At 37.8% G+C, this 12,871-nt stretch overlaps 1 protein-coding gene and 1 pseudogene across 1 annotated transcript in view; both read left to right on the top strand.

Moving 5' to 3' along the window:
* Nucleotides 1-8,188, top strand: part of LOC125137885 (transmembrane protease serine 11C-like) — a 56,257-nt gene extending 48,069 nt beyond the window's left edge. Inside the window, exons 7-9 of the mRNA XM_047799013.1 lie at nucleotides 808-1,067; nucleotides 2,885-3,027; nucleotides 8,027-8,188. Coding sequence (XP_047654969.1) covers nucleotides 808-1,067; nucleotides 2,885-3,027; nucleotides 8,027-8,188 — 565 coding nt within the window. The remainder of the gene's footprint in view (nucleotides 1-807; nucleotides 1,068-2,884; nucleotides 3,028-8,026) is intronic.
* On the top strand, nucleotides 4,857-5,607 carry LOC125138103 (60S ribosomal protein L15-like; annotated as a pseudogene).
* Nucleotides 8,189-12,871: the final 4,683 nt, after the last annotated feature.

Here is a 12,871-nt window from a genome sequence, read left to right as displayed (position 1 = left end):
GACATAAGCAAGTGTCTCCTGGAGGACAAAATAGCCCTCAGTTGAGAATCACTAAGCCAAATCTACTTAATTTTGTAAGAAAACTATAAATCCCGAATTGAACATGGGTCTTCTATTTGTCATCATCAGTATTTGAACTCATTCTGCATCCTTCCATATATGTTATAACTTTATTTGAAATTATTATTTCTTTAAAGGATATATTATTCCACCAAAAGTTTGCCTTTTTTAACCCTTTTATTTGATGGTTTGTTTCACTAATTTCTATGATTTTATATAGTATTTATTGGTTGTATGTGTAAACAAAAATCTCTGTCAAACTTGAGAGTTTGAAAATGTTCCAGGAGCACTATTTTTCAGCACTTAATGTATAACCCTTAATTTTCAAGTAATACCAAAATCCAGAAATATCTTTCTACTTATAGTTTTGTGATTATAGAAGAGGATTTAGGCTGTTTCCTTGATTTCCATAAGTTTACTCTGTCCCATATCCTTGCCCACTTTTTATTTAATCTTATTATCTTACGTTGTCATATTTATCTTTCTAAATCCCCTTGAGTCTTTTTCTGTATAAAAAAGGAACAAAATGTAGTTTCCATGGGTTATCTTTTAAATAGAGCTTATTGAATTATTCAAAGTTTATTCATGTTATCATTTTCATTTTTTCTTATACATAGCTTTACTTTTGTATACTTGTATGCGCTATGAGATTTCAAAACATTATCTAGTTGTTTCAAAAAGTATAAGATATTAACTCCTATAACTCCAATATACAGGATTTTCAATAAATAAATCTATTTTCTTTAGGGTCAGGAATCCCAAAGCATGGAATGTTAGTTTTGGGCTTCTTTTAAGTGATCCACAAATACAGCGAAGTGTCAAGGACATTATAATTCATGAAAACTACCACTACCCTGCACACGATAATGACATTGCTGTGGTGCATCTGTCTTCACCAGTATTATATACAAGCAGCATCCGAAGAGCATGTCTTCCAGAAGCTACTTACGCATTCCCACCCAACTCCAATGTGGTGGTCACTGGATGGGGAACATTAAAGTCTGATGGTGAGTTCTTAAACTTCTCTACTACATGGTTTGAGGTTTAGGGGGGTGTGTGTGTGTGTGTGTGTATACATATGTACATATGTATGTAAGCTCAATCACAACTAAATTAGAAATACTTTTTCTGGATTTTTTTTTTTTTTTTTAGGGCTGCATCTGTGGCATATGGAAGTTCCCAGGTTAGGGGTGGAACGGGAGCAACAGCTGCCAGCCTACGCCACAGCCATGGCAACACCAGATCTGAGCTGCATCTGCAACCCACACTGCAACTTGGAACAACACCAGATCCTTAACCCACTGAGCGGGGTCAGGAATCAAACCCTCATCCTCAAGGATACTAGTTAGGTTCTTAACCCACTGAGCCATGATGACAGGAACTCCTTTTCTGGATCATTTTTAAAATGATTATGTGCAATGGACTGAAAATTGTCCTCAACAACGTTTAGACAGAAGCTACAATTTCATAGAGCTTGTTTGCTTTACTTTCTCTTAACAATGGCAGTTTTTACAGAAATGCATTGTTTGAATAAGTAATTTATTTTAATCCATTTCATTTATTCATTCACTCTTCAATAAACATTTTCTTGATAGTGACCTCTATTCCAAGTATTATCCTAGGTCATTTGGATATATTAATGAATAAAGTAAGTAGATATTCATGCCCTAACATTCTTAGCAAAGAAAGACAGACAATAATCATGAGATACATTAAGTAGATTACACAGCATATTTTATGCAGGTAGTACCATAGAAGAAGTAAGAACTACAGTGGATTGGACTTTTTTTTTTGTCTTTTGTCTTTTTAGGGCCCCACCCATGGCATATGGAAGTTCCCAGGGGAGGGGTCAAATTGGAGCTGTTGCTGCCAGCCTGCACCACAGCCACAGCAATGCCAGATCCAAGCCGTGTCTGCAACCTACACCACAGCTCATGGCAACGCTGGATCCTTAATCCACTGAGCAAGGTCAAGGATTGAACCTGAAACCTCATGGTTCCTGATTGGATTTGGTTCTGCTGCACCAAGACAGGAACTCCTGGATTGGACATTTTTGATGGAGTGAAATGAGTAACCATCTGTGACAAAGCAATTCTTGAGCAAAGACCCTTTAAACTTATGCATTCCAGTGATCCTAATAATGTAAAGATTTGTGGCTATTTATGTTCATAAGTGCATTTAAAAGCAGGAAAAAAAACCCCTTATAATTATTTCCAAGATCAGAATTATAGTAACGAACAGCAAAAAAATGTAAGAATGATCATTAAAATGTGTATTTCTGGAATATGAATTCTTCATTTTCTTTTCTTTTCTTTTTTTTTTTTTTTTTTTTTTTTTTGCTTTTTACGGCCACACCTGTGGCATGTGGAGGTTCCCAAGCTAGGGGTTGAATTGGAGCCAGAGCTGCCAGCTACAGCCACAGCCACAGGCATGCGGGATCCTTAACCCTCTGAGAGATGCCAGGGATCAAACCCACATCCTCATGGATCCTAGTTGGGTTGATGAGCTGCTGAGTCACAAAGGGAACTCTGTCATTTTGTTTCCTAAAGCATACCTGTGCTAAACCTAACCTCCTAAAACAATTCAAAGAAAAAAAAATCCCATCACATATGGATAGACACACTAAGTATTTCTAAATATGGTCATGTTTAGCAACAGCTTGGTATGTTTATAACATTATTTCTTTGTTACTAAGAAAAGAGACAGATACAAGCTTAAATACAATGTGTTTTATATTGATTTGGAAGTCATACATAGTGTTAGATATTAATAACCTAGCCAGAGAGACTAATATTGACTTCAGAAAAAATTTTTCTTCCTTTAGGAACAAGTCCTAATATACTCCAAAAAGGACTAGTGAAGATCATAGATAATAAGACCTGCAGCAGTAAGACAGTGTATGATGGTGCCATCACACCTGGAATGTTGTGCGCCGGTTTCCTGAAGGGAAGGGTGGATGCCTGCCAGGTAAATCTGCCTGTTATGGTCAAAAGGATTTTTTTCCTGTGGTTTTCAATTTCCAATTAACCTATTCAGTTGTCTCAAAAGACTGACAATTTTTAAAGGCTTCAATATGTTTTATAGCCAAAGTAGCTGATTATATTGCTATCTGATATGTCTCATTAAAAGTTCTAAAGGGCCAAACCACCCTTACTGTTACAAGAAGCTGTGAATGGGAATGGGGTTGAGACTCAATGTGGAATAAGCAATAAAGAGATGAAATAGAATATTGATGACTTCAGTTAAATTGGCCCTTTTTCACTAGAATACACTCAGCTGGGTCCAATACCAAATCTAATGATCGTGGAGCTTTCTTGACTTAGTGTGGCTCCAACACTCTAAATATTATGTTTATTTGACTGCCTATATAGCATTTTTATGTGCCAAGAACTGCTTTTAGCTCTTTACAAGTGATAAGTTATGACAATCTTGTGATGTATGTTTATAGTATTATAAACCCTGTTTCTGAAATAAAGAGACTGAGACTAAGAAATCAAGTAATTTATCTAAACTAACACTAGTATTAAATGGCAGAACTGAGATTTAAATTCAAGAAATTAGACTCCACAGCTTATACTCTGAATGCTACACCAAATTGCTTCTCCATATGCTCAATATGCTTCCAGTACCTCTGATGCTATTTATAAGCTCTAGTCCTAGAACTAACAAAAGTACTACTGCAGCTATCTAGGCAAGCAGAATCAATGATAAGTCCAGGAGGATGATTATTTTAGTAATTCAATTCAGTTCATTATTTTTGCACTCTAGGAGCTAGAAGACATGCAAACAAGTACTTGCAGTACATCATTGTCACAGCTATTATCAAAAAGACAAGAAATAAGTGTTGGCAAGAATGTGGAGAAATGGGAATTCTTGTGTACTATTAATGGGAATGTAAATTGGTGCAACTGTTACTGAAGCAAACTTGGGTCTGCTTTGCCCACACACAGGAAAGCCAGTACACTGACACAGGGTTGTACAAGAAAGTGCAATATTTATTTCAGGGCGCCAAGCAACGAGTCCATTCAGCTGGTGCCTCAAAGGCCCCAACTTCCCCAAGGCTTTCAGGGAAAGGTTTTTAAGATAGGATGAGGGAGAGGGTTGTGGGGTATGTGAACAGCTCAGGGACATTCTTCTGATTGGTTGGTGATGAGGTAATCAGGAGTCAATATCATCAACTTTCTGGGCTCGGGTCTGTGTGCTTGTGAGCAACATCCAGTTAACTTCTCCCACCTGGTGAGGCTTTCCATATCTGCAAAACAGCTGAAAGGACATGGCTTTGAATATTATCTATAGCACTCGGGGAGGAACTGAAGGGTCCTTATCTTTGTTTAATAGCTGAACTATTATTTTGTCTCTTTGACTGTTTTTTTCTTTCTTCATTTTCTCACTTCTCTGACTAAATTTTTTCTTTGACTAAAGTTTTTCTACAGACAAAAGGCAGGCAGGGGACATGGGAGGTGGGTCTGTTTGGGGAAAGCACCATAGGGTCCTGCTCAGTTGTACAGCCACTAGGAAAATAGTATGCAGTTTCCTCAAAAAATTAAAAATAGAACTACCACATGATCCAGCAATCCCACTCTGGTGTATTTATCCAAAGAAAATAAGAACACTAGTTTGAAAAGATATGTGTACCCCTATGTCAGATGCAGCATCATTTATAATATCCAAGATATGGAAGCAGCCTAAGTGTTCATCAGTAGGTGACTGGATAAAGAAGTGGCATATATACAGTGGAATATTATTCAGCAAAAAAAAAGAATGAAATTATGCCATTTATGGCAACATGGATGGACATGGAGTGTATTATGCTAGGTAAAATAAGTCAGACAGAAAAACAAACCCCATGATTTCACGTACATGTGGTATCGAAAAAAAAACGGGGAGAAAGCTTCCTTTCATCTGGCAGTGCCATCAGATAAACCAAAGTGGGCGCCTCCAAGTTCATCCAGGAGCTGTGGAGGAAGAAGCAATCCAACATCAATGTGCTTTCTCCTCTGGGCGCGGGTGCGCTGCCGGCAGTACTGATAGCTCTCCGCTCTCCACAGGGCCCCTGCTCCACCCGGCCCGATGAGGTGAGCAGACTGGGATACAAGGCCAAGCAAGGTTTTGCCATGTATCAGATTCGTGTGTGCCGTGGTGGCCGCAAACCCCATTTTCTAAGGTGCCACCTATGGCAAGCCTGTCCACCATGGCATCAACCAGCTAAAGTTTGCTTGAAGCCTTCAGTCCGTTGCCAAGGAGTGAGCTGGAAGCCACTGTGGGGCTCTGAGGGTCCTGAATTCTTACTGGGTTGGTGAAGATTCTGTGTACAAATTCTTTGAGGTTATCCTCATTGATCCATTCCATAAAGCTGTCAGAAGAAATCCTGACACCCAGTGGCTCACCAGACCAGTCCACAAGCACAGGGAGAGGGGAGGGCTGACTTCTGCAGGTAGAAGGAGCCACGGCCTTGGGTTGGGCCACAAGTTCCACCACACTATTGGTGGTACTTGCTCTGCAGCTTGGAGAAGGCTCAATACTCTCCAGCTCCACCGTTACTGCTAATAAGTCATGTTTGTAAAATTCTTACCTAATAAACAATTTAGGACATTCAAAAAACAAACAAACAAACAAAAAAACAAATCAGAAACAGACTCATAAATACAGAGAACAACCTGGTAGTTACCAGAGGGGATGAAGTGGGGTGATAAATGAGGTAGGTGAAGGGGATTAAGAGGTACAAACCTCCAGCTATAAAATTAACAGGGATGTGATATACACATAGGAAACACAGTAACACTGTAACAACTTTGTATGGTGAATGATGGCAACTAAACTTACTGTGATGATTGTAACATAATGTATAAAAATATCAGATCATTGTGTTACATATTGGAAACTAATATAATATTGCATGTTAATTATAACTCATTTTTGAAAAAGAAGTTGAAAATGGAATGATAAATTGGGACTTTCCATATGGAATATTACTTCAAGTTATATATATACACTATAGGAGGCCTTAAAATCCATAAAGGTTGTCATTTTCAAGTAGGCAAGACAAAAAACAAAACAAATGTATATGCCTCGAGGAGAAAGATAGTGGAAGAAATGAAGACATATTAGGAAAAAAAACAAATACACAAAATGATTATTGATAGAACAAATAGATCCTTGATCCAAAGAACAAATGGATTAACCTTAGAAAGAACCAAATACATTTGTCTGAAAAGGAGAGTAGACATGATAAAGGCTCTTGTAGGTGAGCTAGAAAGTCAAAAGGAACAAGGACAAGAAAGAGAGTAATTGCTACCTGTTTCTCTCCACCTATTCTATGAACTTAAAACTAAATAAAACACCAGGTTCAGAGTGAAGAAACCAGAATTTTTACAAATTATGAAATGACCTTATGCACTACTGGTGAGCTATATGAAAAGCAATATGGCAATTTATCAAAAAAAATAGATTACTGTATGATCCAGCATTTCCATTTCTGAGTATTTACACAAAGGGATTAGAAGCAGGGACACAAATAGATATTTGTACATCTATGTACATAGCATTATTCACAATAGCAAAAAGATCGAATGAACACAACTTTCCACTAATGGATAAATGGGTAAACAAAATGTGATATATATACAGAATATTATTCAGCCCTAAAAAGGAAGGAAATTCAGAGACATGCTGAAATGTGAATGAACTTTGAAAACATTATGCTAAGTAAAATAAGCCAGTCACAAATGTACGAATACTTTATTACTCCACTCACATGAGGTAGTCAGATTTGTAGAGACAGAAAGTAGAATGGTGGTTGCCAAGAACTGTAATTGTTTAATGGGTATAGTTTCAGTTTTGCAAAATGGAAAAAAAAGTTCTGGAGACAGATGTTGGTGATGATCACACAATATGAATGTACTTAATGCTGTTGAATTGTATACTTAAAATGGGTAAAATTGTAATTTTTATGTAATGTATATTTTACATAATTATAAAAATAAATAATGATTTTTAGTTAGGAAATGAGAAAAGTTGGGATTGATTACTCCTAAAAATGAGAAAGTAATGTGGGTAGGGACACATACTACCTACTGGGGAGAGATGATGATTTAAGGTTGTAGATTTGTAATATGATTTTGTTTCACAGTGTATGGTTGGCCAAGATTATAATGGGGAGGGAGATAAAAAGCTAAGAATCTTGTTGAAAGTGTAATGATTTGGATAAATTATGGACTGTAGTCACTTAAAGATGGGATGTAGGAAGGAAGCTAATACACTAGAAGAAAAGGGAGGAATCAAAATTTGGCTTTCCTAATGAGGTTGAAGAACAGATGTTGAGTGAAAAAAAACTGCAATCATAATGCTAATAACGGCATTTCAGAGGTGGAGCTATTTCAGGTAATGATAAGGAGTGAAATGGAAATGTTTAATAAACATGTAGATGATCAGAATCAAAGAGACAAAAAGACTGTGGTTTCATCCAGTGGGAAATTATCCGGGATGATGGGAAAGATTTTAGAGCAAAAAGAAATCTAGATGCCAGGGTGTTACATAATTCTGGGGAAAATGGCCTAAATATCAGCAAATGAAAACCATGAGTGTAGAGGCTAGTTTAGCTAAATTATGGAATTCTGAGAATTGGAAGGATATGTCCACAGGATTGGAAGTGCAATAGTCCAGTGCTGGTAGTGAGAAAATATAAACTACTTTTTCCCCAACGTCTTCTGAAAATAGAAGATATTGGGGAGGTAATCAGAGAATTTTGCAACATACCTATGATGGTATAAGCAATGATATATTAAGTAATATAATAATTGAATTGAAAATTTTCAGGCATATTTCTTATTGTTGTCCTGTTATATCCAAAGACATATAAATGCTTTAAATAAATGTAGAATTCATTTTCTATTTTACTACAGAAGAGAAAAATAAGTTGTTTTCACCTTTAAATTATAGTAATTGTCTGTATCCTTTTTCTTTCTAGGGTGACTCTGGTGGACCTCTAGTTGGTGCAGATTATAAAGGCACCTGGTTCCTTGCTGGTATTGTAAGCTGGGGAGATGAATGTGCTCTTCCAAACAAGCCTGGTGTTTACACTCGAGTGACCTACTATCGAGACTGGATTATGTCCAAAACTGGTCTCTAGTGCAGAAGTGCTTCGTAGATTAAGTATGAAAATTATACCCTTGATAGAGATGTTTGTAATTCCCAAACAGCATTAAACTTAGAATCACCTCTTTTCTGCATATTTAATATTGCAAATTTGAACATATATGATATTAGAGCTATGAAAACTGCTTGTGTAATAGACTTTGACAAGGATTTAGTGATAGTAATGGACCAGGATATATAATTACCCCTTCTATTCCTTTCCAGACTGAAGGGAATTACATGAGTAAATATGGATTACAGTTTACTTAGGAAGTCTTCTCTGCTGATCCAGTTGCCTTGGGAAATCATAGATTCAGTGTTAGCAAAAAACTCCCTTCTGTGTGTATGGTCCTCTACTGAATCACATGGACTTCACATATCAGTAGGTTATAGCCTAGTGAGTTGCACTATTACTACCTATAAAATTTTTCAGGAAAATCTGTCTTCCTCTTTTCCTTCTAGCCTTTGTACCAGTAACCAATGATCTTGCTGTTTTGCGTCACTCAGGGTGAAGACTCCCTCACCCTGAGTGACGCAAAACAGCGTGGAGTACTTGATAGATCCTGATGCTTGTTGATTTGTCCCAATTTCTCTTTCATGTGAAAGTGAGGCCAGAGACAAGTTCTCACATATGCACATATAATAGTAAAATTATGGTCAGACACATGGGCCACATTTCACTATTAGGCTTAAATACACTATGTAAATAACACATTACATATCTCTAATCTCTTAAAATTTCTCAATGGTACAAATTATCAATCAGAATAAATGATATGAAAATATTGCTTCTACTTCACTTTCCTTTGGCCCATACAGAAACATCCTAGATGCTGGCACAGATATGTATAAAGTGTACTGTTATACCTCATGCTAACTTGCCAGATAAGCAGATCAGTTGACTTTTATCCAGAATATTCTCTCATTAGGGTGCTTTCCCAGACTGCAGTCCACAGTATCTCTATAGCAATTTTGCCTTCTCTTTTTCATCACCTAGATTCCTATAGCTACCACTAATAGCTTTTATTATGATATAAATTTTGTTCAAGGACCCCAAAATAATTTCATTAATGATAGTGGCCAACATTCATAGACAACCTAATATGTGCCAGGCACACTTTACATGTATTATTTCATTGAACCCTCACAACAACCCTGGAGGATGGTTCCCTTATAATCTTAATTTATAGTTAAGGAAACAGGTAGAGAGAAGTCAAGATCAGAGAGTTTATAGTTAGCTTAACTGTGATTCAAAATCAGACAATTAGATTCCAGGGCTCACACTTATAATGATGTGGCTGTGTTATGTGATATGGTTATAAACTAAGTATCTACCTAGCATAATATTCTAAAATGAAATATTTGTCATAAGTTTTTTGGATAAATTAATACAGTGGGTTTATTATTTGATTAATTTTAAAATATTTTGTTTATCTTGAGTTTTACATGTGTAAGAATTAGTATTATACTTTTTAATTTTCTGGAAATCATAACAAAAAAACTATGTGCAGATTGGTCAGAAATCTTTGGTTGCAAGTGACAGAAACAACATTAGCTTAAGTGAAAAGAAGAAATTTGTTGACTCATCTAACTAAAAATCTAGGGATCTACGAATCTAGGGAAGAGCTAAGGCTAGATCCAGGGACTCAATGTCTTGATCACTAGCCACATCTTAACTTTACTCTCTTCTGTTTTCATTCATGGCCAATGCTATCCTCTGAGGTGATAAATACAGGCTTACTTAGATTTTCCTTAGTGCTAGGCTAACAGTCTCACAAAAAATAGAGCTCTCCTGCCCACTGCCTCCAGTAAAAAAAAAAAAAGTCCTGAGCATGTTTATGATTGGCCCACCTTGGATCAGGGTACTACTTGGAGTAGAGAAGATAGGGCCCTTGATTGATGACCTCTCAGGAGGTCGGGTTGGGGAGGGTGCTTTCCCAAAAAACAAAATGCTGGTAAACAGAAAAATAATAGTTGTCTATTACCCCATGAAAAAAATGTGCTACTCTTACAAATCAATACAATTCAAGATGTTATTACTTCACAACAGAGATTCTGTAGTTTCGTGTATTTATTGTCTTAATAAAATTTTCCATAAAGCAGTGTCATGCTGTGCGTATTTTGGTATCATGGAAAAAAGCAAAATGGACTACTGATTTAAGCCACAATATTCCACTTTACCTAATTTCTTTCTGTATAGAAGGTGTATAAAATTTCTGCGGGAAAAAAGTACAAAATGCTTAATTTTATCTTTTAAAAATAATTTGACGTGAAAAAGATACATTGGTAGCACATTTAAGAAGTATGCCAGGAGTTCCCGTCGTGGCTCAGTGGTTAACGAATCCGACTAGGAACCATGAGGTTGCAGGTTCGATCCCTGGCCTTGCTCAGTGGGTTAAGGATGTGGCGTTGCTGTGAGCTGTGGTGTGGGCCGCAGACGCGGCTCAGATCCCGCGGTGCTGTGGCTCTGGCATAGGCCGGCAGCTACAGTTCTGATTCGACCTCTAGTCTGGGAACCTCCATATGCCGAGAGAGCAGCCCAAGAAATGGCAAAAAAAAGACCAAAAAAAAAAAAGAAGTATGCCAGGAGTTCTCGTCGTGGCGCCATGGTTAACGAATCCGACTAGGAGTGATGAGGTTGCAGGTTCGATCCCCGCCCTTGCTCAGTGGGTTAAGGATCCAGCATTGCCGTGAGCTGTGGTGTAGGTCGCAGATGTGGCTCAGATCCCGTGTTGCTGTAGCTCTGGTGTAGGCTGGCGGCTGCAGCTCCGATTCGACCCCTAGCCTGGGAACCTCCATATGCTGCAGGAGCGGCCCTAGAAAAGGCAAAAAGACAAAAAAAAAAAAAGAAGTATGCCTGTGATGATAAACACTCTTTGCCTCTCTGCAAGAGAGAAAGATAGTAGGCTGTGTCGATGCCAATGATGCCTCCCCCACTTGAACACCAGTGTCTTAACCACTGAGCCTCTTTCAGAGTCAGGCGCTTATGCTATAAATAGTATCTGGCAAGAGTTCATAATGAGATCTTTGAAATAATAGTGAAGACTCAGTACACTGAATATAATTAAAGTTTATTAAATAGGTAAGTTCAATATTACACAGATAACACCACAAAGTAAGTCTGTATGTTGAAGTACACTTTTTCTATCAGCCCCCCCTTACTGATAAGATAGTAATCTTTTAATGAATTTAAGGGTCATTTCTCAATTGGTTTCTTCTTTTGCCTTTTTAAATGCCATGCCTTTGTAACTGCTCCACCTGAATTATCTGGCATTTCTTTCAGCATCTTTGTCCTCAGCGGTAGCTTATAGACCCTTTTGTCAGGTAACTCAATCCCTAACAAAACCAGTTTTATTAGAATTTGCCACCCTTCTTGTAGATTAATATTTTCTTTGATCTCTAATATCTCTTATTTTTACTTAGACTGCTGCCTTTTTTTTTTTTTTTTTTTGTCTTTTTGCTATTTCTTTGGGCTGCTCCCGCGGCATATGGAGGTTCCCAGGCTAGAGGTCGAATCGGAGCTGTAGCCCCTGGCCTACACCAGAGCCACAGCAATGCGTGATCCGAGTCGCGTCTGCAACCTACACCACAGCTCACCGCAACGCTGGATCGTTAACCCACTGAGCAAGGGCAGGGACCAAACCGGCAACCTCATCACTCCTAGTCGGATTCATTAACCACGGGGCCACGACAGGAACTCCTAGACTGCTGCTTTTCAAGGCTCTTTTGCTGAGCACACTACCCTTGCTTTTGCATTTAGTATTGTTCAGACTCTTTTTGGCATAGTAATTTGTTTACTTCCCCTCAAAAGACTGGCTTCCTTAGAGATTTTCACCACCAAGATTTTTCACCAAGTAAAATACAAAACAAAACAAAAAACCTTTATAGAGAATTTATCCCTTCTTTGTTTCAAGGGTTCCCTTATTTTAAAAAGAGCCATACTACCTATGTTTGCCAGTGCCAGAAAAAAGGATAGCCTTGTCACATTCTCTTGTAACCTACCTTCCCAGGAGTTCCTGTTATGGCTCAGCAGTTAAAGAACCTGACTAGTATACATGAGGGTGCAGGTTTGATCTCTGGCCTCACTCAGTGGGCTAAGGACCTAGCGTTGCCATGAGCTGTGGTGTAGGTCACAGACATGGCTGGGATCCCACATTGCTATGGCTGTGACTGTGGCTGGAGGCTACAGCTCCTATTTGACCCCCAGCTTGGGAACTAAGAAAATAGAGTTTAAATTCCATTACAGAGAATGCTATTGCTCTCAAATACTGATTTCCCAGAATGTTTTTTGTGTAGATTATACTGGTTGTAGTGGATGTTATTGGTGCTGTGATGTGCCTTACGGGGAAAATACATGCATAAAATATATGCCTTAGATGGGCCTTGTTCAGGCATTAGTTATAGTGCTGGTGGCTCTGAGTTTAACGTTAATGAATCAACAATATGGTACATCCAGAAAAAGAAGGGGAAATTTGCTAATTTGTACATAAAGCCACTCTGAGGAGTACTAAAATGAAATCTCTAGCATGTGATGAAACCATGGAAAACCTGCAAAGTGTTAAATTTATGGATTCATGAAGTAAGGATTGATTTTTTTTTAATATAGTGGACAGCATCATTGTGAGCTTGAATACTAAAGAAATTGATAGAAAATGGCTTGTACATTTCAAAAAGTGAT

This window comes from Phacochoerus africanus, chromosome 10 (genome assembly GCF_016906955.1).
Source record: "Phacochoerus africanus isolate WHEZ1 chromosome 10, ROS_Pafr_v1, whole genome shotgun sequence".
NCBI classification, from domain to species: Eukaryota; Metazoa; Chordata; class Mammalia; order Artiodactyla; family Suidae; genus Phacochoerus; species Phacochoerus africanus.
This window is presented reverse-complemented; position numbering and strand designations above follow the sequence as displayed.